General features: G+C 39.9%; 1 protein-coding gene across 3 annotated transcripts in view; it reads right to left on the minus strand.

Annotated features, from left to right (window-relative positions):
• LOC139822677 (uncharacterized) overlaps positions 1 to 11432 on the minus strand; it is a 190867-nt gene extending 179435 nt beyond the window's left edge. Inside the window, exons 1-4 of one of the 3 annotated variants that reach the window (XM_071794616.1) lie at positions 10190 to 11432; positions 9892 to 10103; positions 6211 to 6726; positions 268 to 465 (exon numbers count right to left, since the gene is read on the minus strand). In XM_071794616.1, coding sequence (XP_071650717.1) covers positions 268 to 274 — 7 coding nt within the window. In that variant the 5' untranslated portion in view covers positions 275 to 465; positions 6211 to 6726; positions 9892 to 10103; positions 10190 to 11432. Of the gene's footprint in view, positions 1 to 267; positions 466 to 6210; positions 6727 to 9891 lie in introns of all 3 variants that reach the window. The other 2 variants (XM_071794619.1, XM_071794618.1) reach the window with 2 other exon arrangements.
• Between the last annotated feature and the right edge of the window lie 1227 nt (positions 11433 to 12659).

The following is a 12659-nucleotide window of genomic DNA, read 5'->3' on the forward strand; positions in this document are numbered from 1 at the left end:
TCGCTCGACCGTGTCAAACATATGTTTCCCTAGTAAAAAAAAAACTGGGAGGTCCCGAAAGCCTAATAAATTACTTTTGGTCAGAAATATGGTTTTAAAAATAAGTAGCGCATACGCGTATAGTCAAATAATATTCCCATAATTTTTCGCAGAATTCGCAATAAATACTTCAACAGAGTGAATTATCTTGTTTGATTAATTGTAATTGCGACGCTTGGTCACGTGGTGACTATGAGAACGCTTTAAGACCTAGGAAAATAAACTTACCCTTCATACCGAGTGATGATCGCACCTTCCCTCGATGCTCGTTCTACAGTTTACTCTTCGTTACACGAGCACTGATATTGACGTGTCCAACACGGGATTTCGCGACGCTTCTCCGACGCGGAGTTTTATTTTTGACATGAAAGATGCGTAGGAAGGTGAACGACGCAAATCACGAGTTTCACGAACGTACGGCACTTCCTAAAAATAACAACATAAATTGTGATTTTTAACAATTGCAGTAAAATAAAGCGAAACAATGTTATTCAGATCGCTAAATTCAAGCTCAATTTCAATAGAAAACATCAGGAATGATACCGATTTAATTTGAAATGTCTGGTTAACAATGCGCATATTGTATAAAATGTACGTTATACCTAAATAAGAAGACTTTGTTAGTAAATATTGCTACAACTTGGTTGTTATAGTGTTCGATTTGTACAGTATTCAACTCTTGCAATAGTTATTAATTATTAAACGATAAACGTCGGAAAATTCAAATTTTATTGGCATACGTCTCTAGTTTAATACAATTTAGGTAATTACGTACACAGTCGCGCGTGCATTTTACCTATTGTAGAATCAGGAAGCAATAATTCTCGAGTATTGTTTTCGAAATATACTTCCATTTGCGCGCTTCACTCCGCGCTTTATCATCCGTATCGTTTACAGCGTTTCATATCAGGGAAACATCAGAATTATAAACTTTCCAGGTGTCAGGTCGAAATCACATTGATATATGTAAGGTAAAATTGCGAGAGAACGCGGTCTCGCGTGATATGTGCGTGTCGTATCGTAGCGTGGAAATCGGGGTTAAAGCAATATGATAAGCACTGCTTCAGAAATAGCAGGCTTTGTGACGTTTGACCGCGAATAGAACGAACGCGCGTGCACGTATTATATGTGTACGTGGATAAAACAAAATATTAAAAAATTGCAGGACATTGTTATAATTCCGTGCAGAAAAGAGAATTTGAAGCCAAATCGAAAACCAGCTTTCAATTTTGCTCCTTGCTCCTACTTAACGAAGCAATCAATATTTCGTGAGGTTTATTTGACGGAACGTGTCAAACGATGAAGAACAAATGTTTTTTTTGTTCTTTTGAAGCGTTTTGTTCGCGAATAAAAGTTTCGATAAGATACCTAATTAATCACTTTTTCAAATATTCGTCGAAATATCATCCGAGCAATATCCGCTATTTCAAACTTTCTTCTTCAAATGGACATTTGATCACTATCTAACAAAATAGTTTAAGTACAAGGTTGACCCCCTAATTGTGTTAAGCATTGTAATGACTTCATCACTTCACAAAGTAACACAGTCGTAAATTTGTATTCTATTCTTCGAAACCTCCTATACGAGCGACCTGCCACCGCAAGCACCACGGATTCGATTCCATTTAATCACGAGCCTCAGTCAGAGAATTTATCTGATTTCCAGAGGCTGAGGCTCGTAAAAATTTTATTCTTTTGTCCAGGGAGAGAAAAATTTCCCCCGCGGGAGTCGGTACCGTCTGCCACTGATAAGTAGGCAGTGTGGAGAAGAGAACTCCATCGAGATTCTTCCCTTGTTTTCCTTTTTCGGCGGTGCTTCGCAAAATTTACGAGGATTACGTCGAGTCATTTTCGAGTTTCCCACCGGGACGTAAAGCCGCCTCGTAAATTGGGATACTGTCCTCGAATTCTAGTCCCGAAAGGCGATGGAGGAGGTAAAGTCTAACGCGGCCGAGGCGAGGCTGTACGGAAGGATGTTATCGAATTTGGAGCAACCTATCTCTCTTTATAAGGCACGAAAAACGCGGAAAAACACCTATAACATATAATGAAAGCAATATCGCAAATTTTGTTCGTTTATACGTGGCTATACGTACATGAATATGTTTATCGGCAATGCAAAGAGCTTGTATACAAATTTTAGGATGCTCGCCGCGCATGCAACACCGCTCATACATGTAAAGCAAGATGCGCAAACTCTTTTTCAAGTTTACGTTGCGAACGTCGGCATGTTCGTCGTGTCGCGTCGTCGAGGGCGCGGCTTGTTACAAGAATCGCAGACGGGAAGTTTGGTCGCGCCCGTTCGTGCTGTCGCGGCGTATTTACGCGTTCGCCGAAAAAATTTTGTCGCGAGGCTTACGCCGGCGAAGGGTGTGCCCGCGAATATTGCGAGGTAAGCTGGATTCCGGAGTCAAGCGGCAAAAGAACGAGATAAAAGCTGCCGGATACGCGATATTCGACTACGGGGGATATCGCGTCCGGATAATGAGACTAGTGAGGGTTAAGTGAGAAGAGATAAACGAGAAAGAAGAGAAAAGGAAGGTACCGAAAGAGAGGAAACTGTGAGATTAGATTAGGTTCATATAAACTCGACACGGAATGGCGCTATCGCGCCGATGGACACGTCAAGGAGCCGGTCAGGACAAGGAAAAGTCGAACGACGATGAGAGTTCGCGGAGAACGAACTGGCAAATTTATGGAACGTGGTGGCCTTTCCCGAAGTTGGAGATTTATCGGACTGATAGTTACAAGAGCGAAACGGCGCGATGATGCGCTCGCGCGCGCTCGAAAACTTCTGCCGTCCGTAAAAATATTTTCACTCGAGAGACGAAACGGAGCCCGAGTAAAACGAACCGCGAGGAGGAAGAAAGAAGTCACCGAGCAAGACAGAGACGTTGGTGACTGCGGTCAAGACGTCGAAAAGTCGACGGACGAGAGTTTGCCGAGACGGGATTTATGGGTTATCGCTCGAGCGCTCGAGATTTATCGGACAAACCAAACGCGGAGTTGTTGAGGAGAGGTTTCCGTTAAAAAAACGAAACTGCACGCTCAACGAAAACACGTTTCTATGTAAGAAGAGTGAAAAAAAACCGTGCTACTACGTAAGCACAAAATTTTAAAAGGGGGAAGCTGTAATAAGCGAACGGAGCCGCGACGTGATTGCGAAAGAGATCGCGAGGTCTCCGTGAGAGACGAGTGCGAAATCAGGAAAGAGTCAAAAGGATTTATGCGTGCGCGCGCTAGCAAAGGAGTTACGTAATAAAAACGTCAAAGTTTAAGATTTATCGGATCCAGACAAAAGAAACGTCTCCACGGTCTCTATCTCGTATCGACGTTTCTCGCGCAGAAGCAGTATTTTTAAGCAACGGAAAAAAGAAGGCCGAGATCCGAAGGAGACTCGAACAAATCACCGTCGTGCCATTCTTATCACGATGTGACGTAGAAAAAAAATAAAACTTCGTACGTTATCCTTTGTAAGATTTACCGGGTTGATTGCTAAGAAATTTCGCGGCGGAACTCTAAATCTCGCGATTTATCGATGTAGAAATAAAAAGTACTAACATTGCCGATCCTTGAAAATTCTAGTGATATCTTTGATCATTGTCTCTAGAAGTTCATGATGTTTAAATAAGAAGAGAAAGAATTCGATAAATATTTCTGGTCAAAAATCGAAACTTACAATCGTATTTTCTTTATATCAGACCTGTTCAAATGATATAAATTGCAAAAGATAAGAATTGTATACCTAAGTTTTGTGAATAAATCTTCATGAAAAATCTTTTTCTTGTCGATTGTATTCTAATTTATTTGGATTCTATACTTGAATATTCCTAAAATGACAAGTTAATAAACCGATATATTTAATCAATATTCCTAACTAGTATATTTAGTAGCTCATTCGAAAATTTGAGAAATCATCTTTTCGTATCTATGCGCGTAACAGATTTATATTACGATGTCAAGAAGACGGCGATATCGTTGGAACGTATCTTTGCACGGAAAGATTCTTAGAAGTGGCAAAGGAGAAATCTTACGACGAAAGTGCGAAAGTTCGAGACTTATCGAACCGGCAGTAAAAGGATCAACGTGGCTGATCTCAGAAAAGTATTTCACAGCATACAATAACTTCTTCTGCTCTTCTTATTTCCATGAATATTTTTAGATAAAAGTACAAGGCAGAAAAAAGAGAAAAGAAAGAAAAGAAACAAGTCTGTAAAATACAGGACAAGTAATAAAATTTTGAATAAAAGACTGGTGATGGCGCAGCAGATGGGAAAACATATTGCGGATAAAATTTTCATGTATGAAATAACAGTAGGTTCTTTCTTTATAATAAATACGACATGCAAAAACAATGTACATATAATGCATATATAAGTTTATTTTAACATTTAAATAATATATGATAGGTATTTCAAAATATAACGCTTCAGGATTTTGTTGCATATTTTGCATTGAATATACGACAAAAATACTCTAAATTGTATTTTAAATAAATTGATAACGCTGTTTTGCGCACTTATCAATATAATTTAATATACGTATAAATATAAAAATTAATAATATAAGTCGTAAACAAAAAAGGAGAAGTGACGTGTGGTTCACGATCGTAGAACGTTGGTAGAACGATCAAAGGATTACGGGTTTGATCGTAATGATTCATATATGCTTATTCCGCCTACGTGACAAGTGAACGAATAGCTCAGGAGTCAACACTGCTGGTCCCGAAAAAGGAGAGTCCGTGGGCAAGTTTAGCAGCCTAGCCATGATAAAACAAAAATGAATGCTTACAAAACCAACAATAAGCCTCGGAAAAAGGTCAATAAAGTTGAAAAAACAAGTTTGAGCCTAATTTAAAGAGAAAGAAGAAGAAGTAAACAGAAAATTTATATTATCTATTAACTGCATGTTATTTGTGAGCGTATTTTACTTAATAGAAAACTTTTTTAATTATTTTCATAAATTTATAAAAAATGCAATATTATCTTTTCTATTAATTTAAACTGTGGAATTTGTCAAACTTAATGTACAAAAAATGATCAAAGAAATCGAGAAATAAATATAGATAAGTGAATTTTTAATGTCGCTCGCAAGTTTGACATGGATAAATCAATCTCGCTATCTACCGTACAGCATTGCGAATGGCTGCAATTTCCAACAACAATGACGACAGAAACGAGCAACGGAAAAGCGGAGGGATTGAAGAGGAAAGAGGAAAGACTCGATGGAAGAGAAGTACGCGAGAATGTGTGCGGAAGAATGGCTGAGTAACAACACAACAGAAGAGAGTGCAGAAGCGGATCTATTCGGAAGAGGGAGTAAAGGGATCGACGCGGGATCGCGAGATTGTGGGAATTTCCGGTACCCTCGCATCCGCGGCACTTATCGCACGGCAGAATCAGCGATACACCAATGCAGCGTGAAACCAACGTTCCGCCGAACGTCGCACAAATTTCCGAGATTTTCCGCCGAGTAATCGAACACGCTGAAAAGTCGCGCGGCAGATTTCTCCATCCCGGATTTATGGATGAGGCAGACGCATAGATAGATAAAATGTTCTACTTCCCATGAAGATGATACGATAAAATAATAGACTAATATCTTGCAGTAGAATGAATATAGTATTAATCTGATTAAATCAGTTGATTAAGTGAATCTCAAGTGAATACAGAAACTTTATTTAAAATAGAAACAAATCTAAAAATACAAAAGTTATATATTTTAACAATTAAATTTTATGTTATAATTATATTTTACAAATGTAAACTATTGAAAATATATGTAATAATAAAAGAGATAAGAATTAGCATTTTTTTTCTTACATCTTTCAATTAATTACACATTTATAGCAGTAAAATTCTCTTTGTTTCACCTCGTTCCACGTATTTCAACAGCGATGGTTTTCTTAGATTCCACCGAATATAATGTCTCCGAATGGAAAGGCAAGAGAAAAATAAGAATTCATACGCCCTCGTACGTTGGTTCCTTGAACAAATATATTCACTGGCATGAACCAAGAACCTGTGACGTCTTCGCGGAAAATATTTTCGCGAGATAACCTTCCCTCATGTTTCCACAAATAGACGGAAATTATGAAGTAAATTAAACTTAATAGCATCTTCAATCCTGAATAGTAAAAACAATATTATTCCTAAAATACGCAATAATTACCTTTAATAATTCTCGACCCAGGATGTCCGACGATAAAATTAATCGATGGTATCACACTTAAAATTTCGCTGCTAATATCGAGTGGCATATCACTAAAACTCACGGGATCGACGCCAGGCGCAGGTCAAACTGATGTTCGAAAGACCGGCAGTGTTCGTCTAAAATAAATATCTTCACAAATTTTCTCTGGGCTTGCGATTTTTAAAGACGCGGGAAACGCACTGAAACCCTTAAGAGTCTCTTAATTATCTCACAGACCGTCATCTTGTTAGTTTTATCGCGTCGCAGAGGATATCCGCGAAAATCGACGAAACCTTTCGCAGGAATATTATCCCAAAATCCGTAAAGTTATCCTTTACCACCAAGCATCATCCTTTACTATCTATTATCGGGATATCACCCTCTAGACGCGCCACCGTTCGCGCACCTTTTTAATTCTTGCCGGTGTCCTCTCGCTGTTTTATTCCGGTCACGCTCATACCATTCGACCTCCTAGTTCTCCCCGACATACAGTTGCTACGTGGAAAGTAATAAGGACGTATTAAAATGACTGCCCTTAATACCCATCGATTTCAATAACAACCGCGATCCACGTCGACAGCGAATTTATTAAAAATAGCTCGGAACGCCCGTGCTCACTAATAATGATTATATGCCTGATATATCCCGACGCAAAAATATTGAGGACGAAAATTGTGTTTGACGAAATATGCGAGATATACAACACAATGACAATTTCAGATTTTGATTAAGTATAATCATATAAAAACTTTAAAATATTCGTGTATTGTCGTGAAGAAAAAAGAAACAATCACATTTGTATAATCTTTATCTAGAAATTTAAACGTTCTTGATGAATATTCAATTATCAAAAGGCAAAAAAATATTTACAAATTTTTTTCATTGTTAATATCTGTTATTCGCGGATATTTTATCCAGAACTATACTATATCGTAACAGTAGAAATTAAAATATTATATTTTGCGAGACTCTACATGAATAAATGTTCATTTATTTAATTAACTTATAAACATACATAATGCTAAAATATATTTCAACTTTTATCGTTATTCATTCAACCTTCTGCATTATTAAAAAAAAATTATAATTAATCAGACATAAACAGACGGTAAAAAATTATAATAACGACAAGATGCAACATATATAATTAACGGAAAGTAGAGTCTACATTCGATTCTCTTTCGAACAATTTGCAAAATTGTCAATAGCGAGAGATGGAAGTGGCAACGATAAATATGTCTGCGAAAACACATCTTCCAAAAAATTCAAAGGTAATAATTATAATGCGGGCGATATATTATCTCGAAAGGCGAAAATCGAGAATCACGATTGTTTTCAGCGATGAGCGGCAAAGTGTCCTCTAAGGAGTCTGGAGTTCAAAGAGCAACTCTCGTCGAAGAATTCACAAGGATCCCTCTTTGATCGACGGCAGACAAGTGGACTCATATAGCCGACCGAAAGAAATTCCAAGTTCAATGGAGGCCAATGTATACCGTCCTCAAAATCAGATCGATACGTTATCGTGTACACGTACTTTATTGAGGTGCACATGATGCATTGAAGTCGATCAATCGCGTTTGTGAAAAATGACAGGATAGATATCTGACATTAATCGCATATGAGAAAATTACTTTTTAAATTAAGGAAAATGAATAAAAATTGAGTTTCAACCAGCCCTCTCTCTCTCTCTCTCTCCATTTTTATCATGGCCTTCTGCCAGCCTCTTTCCATTTACATCTAATTCTTATTCTTATTATTTTTAGTCATAAATTAATTTGTACACATACATGACATATGTAATTGTGTGAATACCCGCAATGTATTGAACTCTGGTTCGCTAAGCCGTGAATTCGCTAAGCCCAAATGACCACGAGGATTAGTCATTCTTGCGGAAAAATTACGGAGAAAATGGAGCTGGATAATTCCCTCTAATTATGTACTAATCCTTTCAAACAAAAAGGGAATAAATATTTGTTTAACAATTAGACGCTTTGACGTTTACGACTTTCATGCATACATATGACTACAATAAATCTTTTGAATTTCGTAAATTTGAGCGCGAATACATTACCTAATACGTGCGCATTGAGCAAACGATTATAGCTTTTCCCGCATTCACTCACATTAAATCGTACGGTGAATGGAGCGCGTCTCGAGTGTGTCGTGCAAGCTTTTCAAATCGCGAAAAACGTTTGACGAGCATTCAAATCTTATCGCACAGTTAACAGCCGCGCCGACCGCCGCCCGCCGCTTCGCCGTTTTCAACCAGCCATTAATGGTTCCGTGTACCTCAATGTGTTGCGATTTATCGCGTAGCGGCGTACCACCTCTATCATAAATCGCGATTCGTACCGTACGTGCGCGCGGAGAAATCCTCGCCCTAAACGGATTATCCATCCAGCCATCTATGTTTAGATAATATCGATTAGTTCAAAACACGAATCGAAAAAGCCGCGTTTGCGGAAGGATAATAAACGATGACTTTACGCGAGGCGATTCCCGGCCCGGGATCTACTCCAAGTTGGCACGTATCTGTTTTACCCGAGGCACATCTCCGGAGATTACTCTTCGAAACGAGTGAGGAAATGTTCTGGGGACTCTCAGTCCGGAAATACAGCCGTGACCCTAAAAGGAATGTATAGCGCGGCTTTGAAACATCCGTCAGGTCCTTCAAGGCGCGACGTCACTCCCGGGAGCCAGGTCCCTCAGGGCCGCGTAAGGAAGCGCGGTGCGCATCTCGGGAATTCCGACGGACAAACCGCGGAATAATGTAAATTTTTCAAGGATACTTCAGCCGCAATGGTGTTGCGACTTGAATAACACTATTCATAGCCGACATTATTTGTAACACAGTGATTTTGTATGCGCCACCCCTAATAGCGTCTATGAAAACCAAATAAATACGAACAAGGAAGTCTTGAACAGTTTTAATAACGAAAGATAAATGAGCGACAAGCGTTTACAAAAGTGTCCATATAGTAATATCGGAGACGACTGGAAAATTATATGATGAATTACTTGGCGGGTCAGCCGTCGAAAGTTGAACAAACAATTTATTTCCCGACCGTCGTCGCGTCGCCCATAAAATTACAAGTTCTCCAATTTCGCGAAACGCGCGCGCGTCATTGGAAAATAATTTCGAGAATTAAAACTTCGTATAATCCTTAATAAACGAGGTAATAAATTATCGTGTAGAGGCGACTTCCCGAAATCCTGAAATTTCACTGACAGAGCGACACTTTATTGCGGTGGTTAATGTAGCGCTCTAATCGGCGGGATAAAAAGATTCCAAAACCTGCAGTGTGAAGGTCAGCGGCGGTGCGGGCACACACTTGACCTGGTTGCGACGAGCGTAACGCCGAACAGACAGGCGTCAGAGAGAGAGAGGGGGGGGGGGCAAAATTGCAAAGCAAATACTCGAATCCGCCATCGCAAACGTCACTTCTAATTTCGCCGATAGCTTCGTGTACGGTTGTCGCACTACTATAACTGGCAAATCACTCGAAAGAGATCGCAAAGGGTACTGCGTTGAATACGATCATTATCTTAAGTAGGACGATCATTTCAACGATCTGTCCACGCATTACGATGATCTAACGATGATCGACGAACAAGTACGTAAATATTCTGTCGTATCAAGAGTTGTCACTTCAAACGAACCTTTTACGAGACAGCAAACTGTCGGATTTATCGATAAGAGCTTGCTGCTGACAGCGGATTATCGCTGATAAAAATTCACGCTAATTAGATTCAATCTGTACGTTGTATTCTAGAACTCTATCCCTTCACTGCACAAATCTATCCGATTATCGACAAATCCTAATGTCAAATGCAAAGTGTCTTCCGAAGACCACCCCGTCACTCGAAACTATCTGTTTAACCATATGAGAGTTTCACAATCGCAATTGAAGATCTAAAACGGAAATTTTCCCATCTTTCTCGCCGCGATGGATCGTACTTGCAAAGTCGATCCGAGAAATCACCCCCACGATCCGAGAGCACGAACACTACTTCAAATACGACCGGGCGATCCGTTCTCTCGCGAAACGGGCTACGAAAAAGAAAGGGAAAAACGAGGGCACCTCTTCGGCAGTGCTCTTTGGCCGCGGGCGCGCTGCTACTGTCGAGGTCTCTCCCTCGCAGAGCTAATGCACGGAGGGTACCCGTTCGACGGGGTTGACCTAGTTAAGAGTAGAGTCAGAGCCCGAGAGTGCGCGGTACGGACGCGTCCACGTCGCGGTATGTACTGAGGCACTACCGTGTATGTACGGCAGTCTCTCTTTCTCTCTTCCTCCGACTAAAGCTGCGCGCAGTAAGGCCGCGAGGGCTCGTTTCCCCTTTCGCGGTTCTCGCATTCTGCCGCCGCCACCATCGCCACCTCCACCACCGTCAGCACCACCACTACCACCACTACCACCAAGAGATCGACCTTCGATGTAGCCGACATCGTCGTCGACACCACCGCCGCCGTCGCCGCCGCCGCCGTCGCCGCCACTACCACCGCCGCGCCGCCGCCGCCGCCGCCGCCACCACCACCATGGCTGCCACCAGCGAAGCATCCCCTGAAACTAACCCCCTACCCGCGCTTTTCGACCAAGCTCCCCTCCATATTGATCAGTGTGCGCGGTCCACAGGCCGCAGCATCCAAGGATGGGAACGCGCGCTGCTACACGTTGTCAACATGCTTAGCAGACCGAAATCCCACGGTGCGGGATAGTGACGGGCCCCGGCCACGAAAGCAACCGCATGTGTCCGCAGTGTCGTCGCCGCGATATGAGGAAATGATAAGACCGATATGTATTAAGATGCACGCCTTATTGTATGACACACAAAAGAAGATCCATCTGACCGTGGATGGTATCCGACTCAACTCGTTCATATAAACATAAATTAGAAGAATTGATTTAATCATGTATTTTTCCCGCATGTCAATATGCAATCTATTTATAAAATTTAATTATCTGCAATGCGATAAAAATCATTTTAAGCAGATTCTGTTAATTATTAAACCGATAAAAACACACTTCGATAATATAAATTGAATATAAAAATACGAGACGTTGAAAAAGTTGTAACGAGTTTCTCATTCATTGATTCGATATTAAAATTACATTCGGGCGTTCAATAAAACATTAAATTTTGTTATAATTAATATTCCCCACGGTAAATCGTGATCATTTGGATTGGGCGTGCATTAACAGCATTCGCGCAAAATGTTATAAACGCGCCGGGTTGCAGAACGAAGAACAAATGCTCGTATTCCGAAAATCCCTTATCCCTTCTTTAATTACCACGAGACAGGTGCAAGCCGGTGCCATTTATTAATCGATTAAAACCACATGCGTCCGCGTAACCTCGGCACAAAACTTTCATATAGGCTTTCGCTAAAGGAGTCTCATTATTTGCGGAATGTAATATTCATGAGTTAGCTAAACTCACCAAACCAAAAGAATAGAGATTGACATTCTAAAGAAATTTATTTAAAAATAAATTAAAACTTAATTTAAAAAATATAGAATTAATGTCAACTTTTCTATGTTCGCGATCAATTATAAAATAACTAATAATAACACAAAGAAATAGTAGGCTATAAGTATTAAACGTGTACGTTACAGATGTATCTATCAAAAAATTCTCGATGAAAAAGGTTTGAAAAATGGCGGACATAAAAGGGGATAGACAAGACTAACAAATGATTTCTTCAAAAAGAAATGTGCAGTCGCTGAAGCATTGTAAGATCACGATAGGGAATTAGTTTGGGCTTTTCGTGTCAGGCAATCATTGCGGGTAATGACGTGATCAGAAACCAATGCGGGCTTTTCGTGTCAAGCAATCATTACCGCACTGTTCTGAACTGTGCGCCGAGGGTTGCTTTGATTTATGTTTCGCAAATTATTAAAGATATAACAAAGTTACGATACTTACAATGATACAAAGCGACATATTAATCACTCTAGAAATTACTATTATTATTATTATTATCATTATTATTATTATTATTTATTATTATTATTATTATTATTATTATTAATGCTGCAATATTTCAACGCTTTTCGAATTTATCGTTAAGAAAATGATTCACTTTTTTTACATTTCTTTAACCTGAAGTTCTCTTACAAACATATATCATGCGTTATTAAGTTGGAAATCACTGCGAATTTTACTCTCACATGAGATAACGCTCCTACATTAAATCCGCTTATTGAAAGTGAGAAAATACTTCTTTCTCACGCGCTGACACAAAAGTTTCTATACAAGGTGTACTAAGAACATTCCGCTTGGAAAGGTTGACAAGCGCTATTGCGAGAGTTCCGTACTCAACCGCCCAAAGGCTAAGCGCGAAACTTCCACGGCCGAGTGTGATTGCCGCGGCAAAAAGCTGCTCGGAGCTTTACAACCTTCATTTCCCGACTTAATACGTTTCTCTG

The sequence above is a fragment of the Temnothorax longispinosus genome, chromosome 12 (genome assembly GCF_030848805.1).
Source record: "Temnothorax longispinosus isolate EJ_2023e chromosome 12, Tlon_JGU_v1, whole genome shotgun sequence".
Classification (NCBI taxonomy): Eukaryota; Metazoa; Arthropoda; class Insecta; order Hymenoptera; family Formicidae; genus Temnothorax; species Temnothorax longispinosus.